Source organism: Stigmatopora nigra, chromosome 17, assembly GCF_051989575.1.
Source record: "Stigmatopora nigra isolate UIUO_SnigA chromosome 17, RoL_Snig_1.1, whole genome shotgun sequence".
Classification (NCBI taxonomy): Eukaryota; Metazoa; Chordata; class Actinopteri; order Syngnathiformes; family Syngnathidae; genus Stigmatopora; species Stigmatopora nigra.
In genome coordinates this window covers 3,429,780-3,444,028 of record NC_135524.1, presented here as the reverse complement: position 1 = coordinate 3,444,028, position 14,249 = coordinate 3,429,780, and the positions used below count along the sequence as shown (strand labels likewise).

The 14,249-nt window shown below is 36.4% G+C and overlaps 2 protein-coding genes across 2 annotated transcripts; both read left to right on the top strand.

Moving 5' to 3' along the window:
- The first annotated feature begins 240 nt into the window (after positions 1-240).
- Positions 241-6,656, top strand: LOC144210528 (leukemia inhibitory factor receptor-like). Its single transcript, XM_077737241.1, has 18 exons — positions 241-571; positions 655-821; positions 1,945-2,096; positions 2,169-2,322; positions 2,408-2,698; positions 2,777-2,903; positions 3,371-3,507; positions 3,584-3,729; positions 3,812-3,965; positions 4,074-4,135; positions 4,278-4,479; positions 4,743-4,922; positions 5,027-5,128; positions 5,213-5,374; positions 5,465-5,593; positions 5,667-5,760; positions 5,859-5,925; positions 6,016-6,656. The coding sequence occupies exons 2-18, from the start codon at positions 752-754 to the stop codon at positions 6,409-6,411; spliced, it is 2,625 nt and encodes an 874-aa protein (XP_077593367.1). The 5' UTR covers positions 241-571; positions 655-751; the 3' UTR covers positions 6,412-6,656.
- A 1,750-nt stretch (positions 6,657-8,406) lies between these two features.
- On the top strand, positions 8,407-11,532 carry tdgf1 (teratocarcinoma-derived growth factor 1). The gene is made up of 6 exons (XM_077737591.1): positions 8,407-8,820; positions 8,904-8,959; positions 9,480-9,668; positions 10,162-10,276; positions 10,661-10,770; positions 11,073-11,532. The coding sequence occupies exons 1-6, from the start codon at positions 8,807-8,809 to the stop codon at positions 11,174-11,176; spliced, it is 588 nt and encodes a 195-aa protein (XP_077593717.1). The 5' UTR covers positions 8,407-8,806; the 3' UTR covers positions 11,177-11,532.
- Positions 11,533-14,249: the final 2,717 nt, after the last annotated feature.

The following is a 14,249-nucleotide window of genomic DNA, read 5'->3' as shown; positions in this document are numbered from 1 at the left end:
TCTGTTCATGAAATAGAGATTTAAACAAAGAGAGGAAATCTTCATATCCAGCCTTAAGATGACTGATTGATATCCTTCTCCATTTCCTATACTTTTATTTTCCTCACAATACAGCGGATGCTGCAATTTTAAACCTCAATTTTTTAACTTGGATTTTCCATATTTTTCCCATTAATAGCAGGATTGAAAAGTTAACACTTGTTCATCAAGTGTTTTTGGGGTGCTGGAGCCTAGAAGCCTTTTTTTCTTTCCCCCAAATCTGCTCAATTTTCACTAAAAACCCTAAAAAAAATAACATGTTTTTTCCCCCTTTCCCAAGTGAGAACCCTCCCCACTACAAACACAGGGTACGTCATTTCCAAGCTTTAAAAGTTCATGTCTTTATCTGACCACTATGACTCATAGTTACCAGAAATTTGCCTCGACATTTCCTGCATTCCAATCCCCATGGATTTCTCAATCATTAGAAGCTTATCGAGCAAATGGACGTGTATATCGCAGGCTGTATTTGATGCTGCTCTCCAAACAAGGCTATGTTTCTTTTCTTCAACTTCTGGAACTACTTTAAGAGGTAACATTTTCATTTACTTTACTGTTGTATCATTTTTTGATGACTGACAATGTACTCTAATATGGTTTAAATTATTTCCACAGCTAGTGGCTATGCAACGGAAAAAAGAAATGCACTGACTCCATGGGGATTGACTGAAAAATTCTCCTTGAAGGAATCAGGCCAGACTTGCATGCCATCATGATCACATGGTTGTTACTTGGTTCACTTTTCTGCAACAGCCAACAAGATGGCAATTTTAAAGATGACGGTGAGTTCTAACTTTTGGAATTTCTAAGCAACACATGTATAAATAATCATGCTTTGTTGTTATTATGCTGTTGTCAAAAGAGTTTCCAGTACACATTACTTCTACTAACATTTCCTTCATTATATTATAAGTCAACCAATACTTATATATTGTAGAAATCCATATGCCATAGCAATGCATAGTGCATTACCAAATGCACTCATTTGAAAGTATATATACAATTTGTCTACAGTAAAAATGAAAATAATTAATTTTACACTATTAGGAGATGACATTTCCCAATCTGAAATATGAATATGGGACTGTACAGCCTTTTTAGGTATTTTTTCTGCATGTGATAGATAACAAAATTATTGCAACACGATTGGTGCATTTTGTCGTGCATTTGGGAATGCACTCTGCACGCGATGCTGCATAATGAAGTCCCTGGGAAAATCAAAGTCAGGTTCCAATTTAATGAAGCACTTGTATTTTCAGAGTAAAGTTACTCCAAATATATTTTTTCATACACCACCTCAAGATTGGAATACATTTAAAAAACATTCAAATGCCTTGTGTGTTGTTTAGCCATGCTGAATGGCAAACAGGCTTCCCCCACTCTTACAGATAATAACAGTAGAAGCACAATTAGTCCTTCCATGTAACACATTTTCATTTGGCAGCATGCACCAACCGCACTCTTCCCAGCACTCTTCCCAGCACTCTAATGTGGTGCTTCATACCTTGATTGCCCACGCTGCTAGACCATCAACACTCATCAAAAAGCTTCCTATAACCTGCATGAGAGGAGGTTGCAAAGTCTTTAGTTTTTAGGTCTGCACAGTACTCGAAATCTTGGATTTTGTGTACCTCAGTACTTTTCAACCATAGGTGACAAAATTCTATTACATTTTTACAATTTAGGGAACTCCACAAATTCTTTTAAAAAATTACCCATTTCAGATTACCCAGATTATTGAGAATTATGTTTAACACATCTGCCTCACTGTTTGTACAGTTTAAAAGTTCAACTCTGGATCCACCCTATGAGTTTACATATGTTTTTCTTCATGTACTGTACACATCATGAATAGAAAACAATTTCTGCTTTAACTCCCCTTTTATTCATTTCATCTTCCATCAGGTTTTTATCACTGTGAACCACAGAATTTGACATTATCCACTTTGGACAACATAATCCTGTTAACATGGCAAGATGACCCTTTGTGCATGTTAGTACATGAAATACTGACGTATGAGTTGGAGGTGCTCATAGAAGATAAGTTAACACATTATGTAAGTTTTGGCTTGCTGGTGTTTCAATGTAAACATCTGAAGTTGACATTTTGTTTTTTTTTTATTGTCCAGGAGGAAGTCACTATTGAAGCAAATAAAATCGGATCTACGCATTCATGGAATTGGTCATCCCATTTACCATTTGAGTGTGCTTCCCACACAGTCAAACTTCGCTCTCGATCTGGAACCCATAAAAGCCAATGGAAACAGGAGCAAACTATTCCCGGTGGATAAAACTCCTACTTTATTATTCATGATGTTGACGATATGTCCTCCACACATTTGTTGTATTGTCTTGTTTCCTGTAATAGATGGCAGAAATGAATTCACAAGGCCAGAAGTTTATCCTCGAGATAAAGTGTTTGGAGTTGGGAGTAGAGCCACCTTTTGCTGTGTTCTACCAATGGATCAAGCTTTTGATAAACTGTTTATAAGTGGACACGACAGCAAAAACTGGGAGTTAAGTAATATCAGCAGTCAAGTACATGTCCTGACTGTGGATTTGAACTGGGCATCAACGACCAGTTGCACCAACGTCATTTGTGAAGCTGTGAATGACAAGAACATAGTTGTTGACAATGGTGCTTGTGCTTATATTGGATGTAAGTAGAAAGCAATGCATGTGTTAAAAAATAAGGTTATGAAACTCATCAAAATATGTATATTTCAAATGTTTTCAGATCCACCTGATGATCGGAATCTTACCTGTGAAACTCAAGATTTCCAGTCGGTTGACTGTGTTTGGAACGTGGGACGAGACACACACCTGGCTCGGAAAAGTCCAACAATCTATGAATTTCTCGGAAGGTATTGCATACATTGATGGAAATAGTGTTTGTTCCGATATTTGTATTTGGAATACGAAAATATCAAGTATTTGTAGATATGTTAATAGTTTTTTGGTTTTTTTTTAGGTGCATTAACATTTACTTTTGAATCTATTGCCTCACATAGCTGTTGAACTTTTGAAATCTTGATTTTCCAGAATGTATCAAATAATGCTGACTTGCATGTGTCATCCTCAACAGTTCCTCATTTCTAAGTTTCTAATTAGACATATTGAGAAAATGTCAAAGTAAAGGTGAAAAAGTACAAATGTGAATATGCTTTTTCAGTTCTATGTTATGCTTATATGAATATTTAATACTCTCTAATAGGAAAAAGCAGTGTAAAATGTAGAAAGGGTATTTATATATTTTAACTAGAGCTTCTGCAATCTTGAAATGATAATAATTGTTAGATTAAAATGTATTTTGTATTGAATTATTTTCCAGTCGTTGTCCAGAGGGATCCAATGGAAGATGTTCTCACAAAATGCAAAAAGATTATGGAATGTTACCTTGGACTTTAACAGCACAAAACAAACTTGGGACAGTCAAGCTCATAGATTGGGCAGATCTTTCTCATAGAGGTACATTTATTTATAGCTTTTTCTCAGTTAAAAAAATATTTGTGGTAGATTATTATGTTCTTGTTTGTTATTTCAGTGCACATGATTTCCCCACAAAAAGTTCGAGTCTCCGCAGTCAACGCCAGTGACGTCAAATTAGATTGGGAATGGGGAGTAAAAAAGTATGGAGGTCTCAGTATAAAATGCCAACTAAACATCAGTGATGGAGAAACACATGCAGTAGTACGTTAACAATGCAAGTATCAGAAAAGTGTGGATCAAAAATGATCAACTAAAGCATCGGCAATACATTTTGTGTTCCTAGGTGGAACGTGTTGGAGATGGACTTAATTCTGTGGTTTTTAAGGACCTAATTCCCAACTGGATTTATATGGTGAAGATACGATGTGGAACAAGTCAACATTTCTGGAAGTGGAGCAATTGGAGCTCAAGTGTTGAGTTTCATACACTTGGTGATGGTTGGTATTTATTTAAAAAGGTAGAAGAAACATAACAAGGGAATAATTATTACAGTTTTATGTGTTTATGTTTGCAATTGGCTTGATTTTTTTTTTTTACTGTTCCAGTTCCAGAGGCTCTGGATGTATGGATGCAAGAAAAAGGCAGCCAAACCATAATCACTTGGAAAGTATGTATGCCGTTTAGTAAACTATAATAATTAAAAAATTGTGTGAGTCAAAATGATATCGTGTCTTGAAACACTTTACCCAAATTTATTCTACGCTGCTATTTTCCACATTTCACAATAGGCTAATGCTCATTTTTTGTAGGTGCCGCTTGCAAACCAGAGCCATGGAGACATAATAGATTATGAAATATCCTGGGCACAAGAAAAAGAGAGAGTGGTGCACCCAAAGCACACTTTTGCTCTAAATCTGGACACTATGGAAGACTATGTGGTCAGCATTATAGCCAGGAATCAATTTGGAAAGTCTCCCCCATCTACTATCACCATTCCTGCTCTCAACACAGGTATGACCTCTAACATGTGAAATTTAATGACATAACTACAATATTATTTTCAGAACTATAAGTTGTAGGTTTTTTGTGGCCATAGTTATCCCAAAAAGCTGTTATTTGACATTATATGAGGGACCATTTTTTCTATTCTTCCCTATTTTACTATTTCTTTCATGTATAATGTTCGTTCTTGGTCTTGACCTACCTATATTTTTTCCCTTTTCATTGTGCACTCTTAAAAATACGATAAAGTCTGTACGTTTATTTTCTTATAGAAATTCCCAGAGTTAAATGGTCCAGAGCACAAGGCAGTAACGGCGGATTCAACCTGTCTTGGTCAGCCAGTCCAATAGCAAGCTGTGGCTATATCGTGGATTGGTGCCCACATAGGGGGTCGTGCACAATAGATTGGCTGAGAGTGCCTCCTAATCAAACACATGTCAGCATATTTTCAAGTAAGTCCTTTTCCTGAACTTTACAAGTCCACATTTTCATCTAAACTCTGATATTTCTTTATTAACCCCTCTTTTTTTCCCCTGTTACTTATTGACTTGACCAGAAAACTTTAGAGAAGGAGTAAGATATTTACTATCAATACATGCCTGCACTCAAAGTGCTCCATCACTACTTGAGAAAATAGAAGGATATGTCAAAGAAAAATGTAAGATTATTTGTCACTCTTAAACAAGTGGTATTGATTTTTTTATTGTATTTGAAGTTTTCCTTGTTTCCTCTTCTTTTCCAGCCATACAAGATGGTCTTTTTAAAATACTGAAATGGAAACAGAGGGATATGGATGTTGAAGTATCCTGGAATCCCGTCGCTATACAAGAGCAGTCCGCTTTCATCCATGGCTACACTTTATACTATTGGGACCACAATAGCAGTATGGCGTATGTCAGTACAGGTACTATTTATCCATGCTGTTGATTTTCAATGAGAGTCATAGCTAATACAGATTTTAGGCTTATAATTTTTCTATGCAATGTTGTTTCAGACAATCCTCAAGCCACCAGTTTAACAGCAAAAAACCTTCAAGTGAACACATACACATTCACTGTTAAGGCAAATACTGCTGTTGGAGAATGTGGAGCTACTTCCATCACTGTCACCTTGAATTCCATGAGTATGTTATTCTTACTTTCTTGAAAAGACATCATTTTTTTTATTCTGCATCTGGACTCTTTTTCTTCCACTAGGTGATAACTTGATCAAGGCCGTCGGCATCACTCTCGTTACTATTTTTGTTCTCCTCTGCCTAATTGTTGTTCTTTGCTACAGAAAGTGGGAATGGTGAGCAAAACAACACTCTATGCTTTTTATATTTGCCATGTTGTCTCATTTTTGGTTCCTAAATTATATTCTTTTGCAATTGTACCTTTTGTTTATAGTATCAAATTGATGGTCTATCCCCCAATACCAATTCCAGTGTTGAAGGATAATGGGTTGACAACATTGGTAAGCTTTTCTTCATAGAAACCATGTCAATATACTAGTTAGTAATAGAGTTTGTTACCAAATAAAGTCAGCCATTTTTCCTTTTTTCAGGCTAAACAAAGTTCCCATCCAGTTTTTGTAGAAATGAGTCATCATACCGAGGTAGAATTAATGGCAATTCCAGAGCTGCAGTGCAAATCAAAAGCCCCATCAAAGGTTTTTGCTGAGCAAGAAAATGGTTTTTCTTCAAGTACACATGAATCCCGCCACTATTCAGTTGACAAACTCATGACTCTTCCTTGTCAATCACCTCTACTACCTTTATCACCCTCTCTTGTGAATAATGGACATCTGAACCCTTCATTCAGTGAGACTTCACCAAATTTGCCGGCAAGTCCCAATGGATATAAGCCTCAGGAGAAAAAGGGATATTCAGAAGAAGTTGCAGAGAAACCTTTGCCTTGCGCCTTAACATATATTTTGGTACCAATGTTATCTTCTGAATAGTTGCTGCCTATTTGCTCCTTTTCAAAGATGATGACAAAGGTTTGGAGGAATGGTGAAAACACTGAATAGCACTTTTTTTTTTTTTAATTACCCACCACTTAAAGCACTTTACATACAATATACAAGACAATTTTCACCTGAAATGTTAATAACTTCAACATCATGACCATTGTTTTGTTAAAAATATTTGTTAATCCCTGTTTTTTAACTAGATGTCAATAATAAAATCAAGGAAGGATACAAGGTTTCTCACTGGAAAAGCAGCACTTTTTTTAAACAGCTCACAAATTAATTTATGGATCAAATACTAACTTTGGCTCATAATATCGCTGTGTTATGCCTTTCAGAAAGTGAACGGATGGTATCAGTTGGATGGGGCAGTTTATTTTTCAAAGCTGGATTCACTGAACCAGGAAAGTAGGTGCTCACCTTTTAATTCAAACAGATACTGACCACTTAATGGCCGTAGCTTTGGTCTGTCACCTTCACAATAGAAGCTGTTTCATCCTTGTTGCCCCCCACTGCAAATTCAAACTGTCTGATCACCAAATTTTCTTACCAGACCCTCACAAAATACCTCTGAGGGTCTCTGGCCTACTATTTTCACTGCTTTGACAGACATTGACAGATAAAATGATTTATCTGCAACTGAGATTCTTTTATAAAAATTGGCCACCTGACGGCGACAAAATCAAGCTTTTCACCAACATGTTAGACTAAATTTAGCCCCAGAATAGATTTTTAGAATGTATATTGTAATGTGTAGTGTAAAGTTCTGTGGGCCCTGGACACAGTTATATGAGGCACCACATATAGGAATAAAATAAAAGTAAATTTTACCATAGCCCTAGAATACAACACCAATTATTCCCTGCAAAATTACAAAATTAAACCCTTTTCAATTGTGCAGACCTTCTTGTTCAGGGATTACTTTCAATCTCTGCCCCTGACTACTTTGATCAAATATTTATATAATTTTTAGACCAAAGGACAGCCACAAGTTCTCTAAAAACCCAACCAAAATGTAAGTGCACTGTGTGACTTCCATAATTCTCAAAAGCTTCTACTAGTGCAAAACTTTTTGTCTTCATATGCCTTTTATTTCTTTTTAGCTGTGAGCTTTCAGATGTAGATTTGCAAGAGTTTTCTGATGTGCTTTCCCTTCAGGTGCTCCTGCTGTGGATTAGCATGAGATCAGACTGCATTGTGATGCTGCACGGATTACAAAATACCCATTTCCACCCCTGACTGTCCTTTACTCGTCAGTTAGGATGTGGGGGTAGTGGTGGCAGTATCTGGTCGGTTTAGGAGAGAATACATGTCCTGAATGAAAATAAGGATAGAATTATTACATTGTCATATCAGGGAATGAAAAAACATGATCATTTAAGAATAGCAATTTGGATTGTGTGGAATTGTACTAAGAAATGAATTCATGTGCATCGGATGACCTTAAAGCCCCCCTGAATTACATCGATGCAGTGTATTCTATACTTATATTAAATTATATATATTTTACACAAACCAAATCATGTATATCTCAATACTTGGAGAAAATATCCCCAATGTGCTGCCAACAAGCAAATTTCAACTCAATGGAAATACTTGTATACCTTCATCTTGGGGGGAATAGAAACTGATTCAAAATCTAGAGAGTGTTTTGAAACCTTTTGCACCCTGCAAATTGTGTTTTCACTGTGTGCAGAGAAAAGCTTGTTTCCTGTTGGTGGCTATACTTATTTAACATGTGAATGGCTGCTTGGGAGAGAAAGGGTCGCTGCCTTATATCCATATGTATGAGGGGACTTCAGTGGAGGAAGAGGGGGTTTATTTACAAATACAGATGAAATATGTTGAAATTTAATTTAATCTAAATGGCACTGATGATTTGAACCCTTTTTTCTGTAGTTTTTTCCCTGTTGTTTTTATTTAGGTGCATCAATATTCGTTTATGTGCATTCTAAATGAAAGATCACCCTGAATCCAAGACTTGTAGTTGTTGATTGGACCAATGCCATGACAGATAAGACAAAGAAGGGGGCGGGACTTCCGAGGTTGACTCCACCTGGATTTGAAACACCTGGGGGGGTCAGACACGCACAAACGCCAGAGGAAATCCAGGGGACGCATTTTCATTTATTTATTCCTTTCTTTCTTTTTTTTAATGTCTTGCCTTCACATGAAAGTTAACTATTGTCCAAAATAGTCCAGGAATAATTATTCAAAGGATCCCAGCTGAACTGGATGGAACTTTTCTGCAGGGTGAATTGAAAACGCCGGATTTCTTCTTGTTTTCTTCAAAGGAATAGTCTGAATTCAATTCTTTTTGTAGAAACATGTTTTTCATCTTTACATCTGATTACTCAGGTATTTTTTACGCACCCAGAGAGCAAAGATGCTTCTCCGCAGGTGAGCATTAAATGACCAACAAACCAGTTGCAAATGTTTGTTTTGCCTATAATTGCCTGTTTATTCATTTGTTTTATTTTTAGGATCCTGTTTTTTGCTGTGATCTGGAGCCATACCTATGCAGCCATCCCTGCCTCAGGTCAGAATTCCAGATAAAATATAATAAATACAATAAAAATATTAGCAAGACCCTTCCTGTACTATAAATATTCGCACAGTAGTTCATTTTTAAGTTAAAACTGTCTTTTTATTAAGAGCCTCAATTGCATTTTGGATTAAACAAAGCTTACATATTGTTTTATTGTATTTTGATATTATAGTATATTTATATTCCTTTTCTAAATCTATTTTTCTTGCATTTGATCTATATTTAATCTGGAAAGAAAGAAAAATGTTCTCAAATGTACATATATATTTTTAAATTTATAATGTAGTGCAGAAATCCCAATTGTATTACATTTTACTCTAATAGTCCACCATTATGGACATGTACTACATAAAAATGGGACTGTGAAAGGATGCAAAAAGGAGGACCTCTTATTGAAAAAAATATATATATACACATATAGTTCCTTTGGTATGATACATAAAATAATGCTTTTTAATTAGTATGATACAGTAATGGCTCACATCCTTTTCCCCCCCTTTCTATTTTAAAGGTTGTGTGGGAGATGAGTGCAATAAACGGCCAAATCTTCAATTTCCTCTACCATCCCCTGCACAAGTGAAATCTCAGCAACCCTCTCAAGACTTCCTCAATCAATTTGCCCAGGTCAACACGCCAAACAGCGGCGACCGTAAACACCGAGATGCCAGTGCCGTCATGCCCTTCATCGGCCTAACCAACAGTAAGTTTGTCCAAATAGTCAATGTATGCACAGATGCCGACAGTCGACCTTCCCACACAATGCAGTATTTGTCACTTGGGCTTTAACAGACATGAGCGGCGACTTCTCATGACAAACATTTTTGTTGTCATTATTCTAGTATATAATGTTTTTAGAAAATACACTTTAGATCAGAGTTTTTTAGGTATTTCATTTGAATATTACATAAGAAAAGAAAAGATGGAGCCCAGTCTAATTACAGGGGAACAATTTTAGTGTATTTTTTTGCTATTTTCAGACTTTCTTGACAGTCTTTGTGTTTGTCTGCTGACGTAAAGCAGATGCAACCCAAGAATGTGTGTGGAGTTAATGGTCTACGTCACACACACGCTCAATCTGTGACGTCCTGTCCAGGACTGAAAATAAAAATGCATTTAGAATTGAGGAATATTGCAACTTTTTACATTTTTTTTTACATCAAATGTATTATTTATTGGGGGAAATTTTTTTTTAGGTGCTGAGCAGAGTCGAAGTTGCTGTAAGAATGGGGGGACCTGTATTCTGGGCAGTTTCTGTGCGTGTCCTCCTTTCTTTACTGGTCGGAGCTGTGAATACAACCAGCGCGTCAGGTAACTCATGAAACTCGACACAATCAACATCACTGCTGGTAGTGTAGTCATACATTTACATTTACTTTAACACATTCTTCAGAAGGGATCGTTTTAGGTCATTGGAATATGGTTTTGACTTTTCTGGTAATACCTTACATGATTAAATTCCCCTCTGTAAATAATTTGGAGTCGCCATTCCTGGAGGATCTTGTTATTAATCAATTCTGAAGAAGTGGGCAAATCAATGATGTTGCCAAAATATAATTTCTATTAAAAATATTACCATTTTTAAGATGATCTTGGTATTTTTTTTATTCCCTCACATGACTTATTAGATACATGGATGCATCTTAGACACGATTTGATCTGTTATTTCTTAACGTGTGGATTCTTCATTTGTAGGCATTGCGGTGTGATTCCTCATGGCGATTGGGTCCGGAAAGGTTGCGCATACTGTCGTTGCGGTTATGGCTTCCTGCACTGCTTCCCCCACATCTTCCACAAGGACTGCAGTATGTATGCCTTTTTTTAATGCACCTGCCAAGATAGAGCATACAATATTGAGGATAGAGTAACATATGTAGCGGTCTTTAAAATATTCTCTTTGTGGAGGACTACTAGATGAAGTTTGTTTGTGTGTGGAGGAAACAAAAGGGTGATACAGTAGGTAGATGATCACTTTTGAAAGTATAGTCTCATTCCAGTCCCCTATCTAGCCAAATTAGTTCCCTTTAAAACAAAACAAAGCACTTGAAAATGATTTCCTGATACATGAGATGTTATGCTCTGATTTCTCTGTTTATGTGGTTTCTAGATGATTCTGAGGAGGTGCAGTGGTATCGTTCCTCTGCTTTCAAGACATTTCAGAACAGCTATTTACTGGGCCTGACACCATTTATACTACATATCTTTATGTGACTATCATGTTTTTAAAGCTGCTTGAATCTTGTTTTAAACAAATATTTATATCTTTTTTTAGTGACCTTTTGAAAAAAAAATATGAACTCAGACAATGTTCCTGATGGGCTATGAAGATGCTCAATTATGTTGACACTTTTTTTTTCCTCCCCCAGAAGTCAATAAACTTCCCAAAGTCATTTTTGCACAAGCATGATTTGCATTGTATAGTAAGTAAGCAGTTTTCTTCCAAAAAATGACCATGTATAGTAAAGCTTTCTTATAAAATGACCATGTTTAGTAAAATGTTCAGTGTGCACACATTGTGGTATTTGAAAGTGTAAACATGACACAAATTTAAAAGCTATTTAGCTCTTCCTCGCTTCCTTATCTTGTTATTTTCTTTAGAAAGTCCCTTATCTCTACAGTTAAGCGATGAGTCTTGAATTGAATCTCTGTTGTCTTCTTATCTTAAACACACACATCAGTTGTTGTCTTTTTTTGGCATGCACAGTCTTATCTTGACTTCAATAATGATGAATCAATGCAAAAGGTCACTTGTGGTCCACTTTGATTAAGACTTTATGTACATACAACAAATATTCTTTTAGGGTGTTGCAGGTGGGACTATGGAAAATAATGTCTTCTCATGTGGATAAACTAGCGATGCAAGTGAGGACTGGTTGCTAGGCGACAGATACAGGAAACAGACATGTGTGCATTCACACCCTTGGTCTATCAAGGGTCATCAATTAACTTAACATGCATGTTTTGATAATTGAGAGGAAGCAATAGGAGAAAGCCCATCGTAATGATAAGCCCTCTTACTATTTGTTCTACTTATGGCAGCTATTTAATAAATTCTAATTGTGCCAGTCAAGCAAATCAAAAACAACTATCAAGCATCAAACCTGGTAAGTAATCAGCTGTAAAGTCTTTTCTGTCAGAGTTATTTTTAACATCATAATCTCCAAGTAATCCTCCTTTTGTTATACATCCTTTCAGGGTGAGAGAGCAGAATAAACAGTGGTTTAAAGTAAAAATCCTATTAGAACTGCAGAGGTTTCTGTCAAAAGAGTTCATAGAAGAATTCAAGTGACACGTAAAAGCTGAGAAAATGTATTTGAAATCGGTGATGCATCCTGGATTTAAAAACAGACAAGTTTTCTGGATGACCTCTCCTCGTACCCCCAACTCGTCTTCCCACTAGTGATGTAAAGATAAGCCTCTGCACGTCTGTTGGTACTGGAATGTTGTAATTGTCTTTTAACAGCGAGGAAACAGGATTAGGGAGAGAATTAAGGAGCTTCATGTAGCTCTAGAGGGTGTGTGGATAATTTGAACAGTTTTTTGTGTGTATGCAGGGAGTGGAGGTGGTCTGGAGAATAGCATTCATGAAGGAATATTTGAAAGAGTGGAGGTATTTTCAATTAATGACAAAATGAAAGCCAGATTATACATGGTCTACTTTTTCTTTTCTTTTATGAAAAATAGCCTTACTATACATGGTCATCATAAATATTCATGGGCAAAATATAATAAACATCAGTCTGTCTTTCAGATACTATTTTAGACCAACAGAGAAGGTCTTGCAGGCCCTGATGGTGGTCCACCACTGAGTTATTGTATACAGTACAATGAAGAATTATTTGCATGTCAAATTTTAAACTTTTGCTGGAGTCAGATGGCTTGGAATAATGGTGATTTGATGTAAAAGTTAAGTTAAATGTTACTCAATATTTGGTGGAATTGGTTTACTAATATGTACTGTTTTATAGCATCAAGACCACAAAACTCACGACAATTTTACGTCATCTTCAAAACGAGTTGGGAGGACAAATCATCATCTTTCCCACTTTTATTGTGGAGGGACAATATGGGCGTGGTTACGCCTATGTGTGACGCAGGTGAGTTGATTAAGTGCATGCGCAGTTACCGCTTTCTTTTTGAAAGTCATTCCCACGCTGACTGTCGACCAGGACGCCACACAAGGTAAGGAATGGAGCATTTTACTAGCCTAAATGCGTTTTTATCACGCCATCGGGAGATTTTTCACCAACCAATTGACCCCAAAACGCTAACAAACCTCTTAGTTTAATGCCAAGTTTAACACACCGTCGATAATTTAAGTATGGGCTTCTTTTCCCCGCCGTATGTTTCTAGTTAGTATTAGCTTGAGCGTCACGATTTGACTTAAACAGTATGTCGTCCGTTTTCTCTATTATTGAATCGTGTAGGGAGACTTTAAATTTAATCAAGCAACGCCGAGACATCGACCGAAAGTTTTCTGGGTAAATGTTCAATCTCGAATGACATCCACAGTCACGACTTTGTTCCTGTTGTGTTGTATGTAAGGATAGTCTTCATTGCGAATGCTTAACACCCTTTTCCGATCTGTATGTGATCTGTTTTTACAAAAAAAAATCACTTATACTAAACAGTTAAACCAACGTTCTCCTAGCTTTAGTATAAGTGATTTTTTTTTTGTAAAAACAGATGAAATACAGATCGGCAAAGGGTGTTAACTTAACACCCTTTTCCGATTTTTTTTTTGTAAAAACAGATCACATACAGGGGTGTCAAACATACGGCCCGCGGGCCGGGTTCGGCCCGTCTGGTGGTTTGGTACGGTCCAGCTGCTTTGTTAAAAAAAAATTGAATTTTCTTTAAAATTAGTAGTTCTAGTATTATCCACTAAGGGGCAAAGTGTTTTAGTACGTGCAGATAAAATGAATTGACATTTATTTATGTTATGATATTCTCTTGTTCATAATGTAAAAGGAAAATTCTGTTAATAAACATTTTGATAATTTACTCGTTCTTTGCACTATTTATTAGTATTAGTGGCTAATACAAAGGGAAAAAAAGTGGCCTTATTGTTAGTTCTATGTAATTTTGCAATGAGTTTACTAGTCCGACCCTCTTGGTCTCAAATTAAGCTGTATTCGGCCCGCGGACCAAAGGGAGTTTGACGCCCCTATCCTAGCTATTAATGTCAGTCTGTATATTTAATTGCCGTATACAAAACTGTTAAGCCAACTTTCTCCTAGTTGTTAACATCAGTCTGTATACTTAATCGCCTGGAAAAGGGGAA

Bases quoted from the DNA above. Each gene is read 5' to 3' on its own strand.
- LOC144210528 (XM_077737241.1), top strand. From the start codon at position 752: ATGATCACATGGTTGTTACTTGGTTCACTTTTCTGCAACAGCCAACAA. The intron at 2,323-2,407 runs GTGGATAAAACT...TTCCTGTAATAG, and splicing joins ACAGGAGCAAACTATTCCCG to ATGGCAGAAATGAATTCACA. The intron at 2,699-2,776 runs GTAAGTAGAAAG...AAATGTTTTCAG, and splicing joins TGCTTGTGCTTATATTGGAT to ATCCACCTGATGATCGGAAT.
- tdgf1 (XM_077737591.1), top strand. The intron at 10,277-10,660 runs GTAACTCATGAA...CTTCATTTGTAG, and splicing joins GAATACAACCAGCGCGTCAG to GCATTGCGGTGTGATTCCTC. The intron at 10,771-11,072 runs GTATGTATGCCT...TGTGGTTTCTAG, and splicing joins CATCTTCCACAAGGACTGCA to ATGATTCTGAGGAGGTGCAG.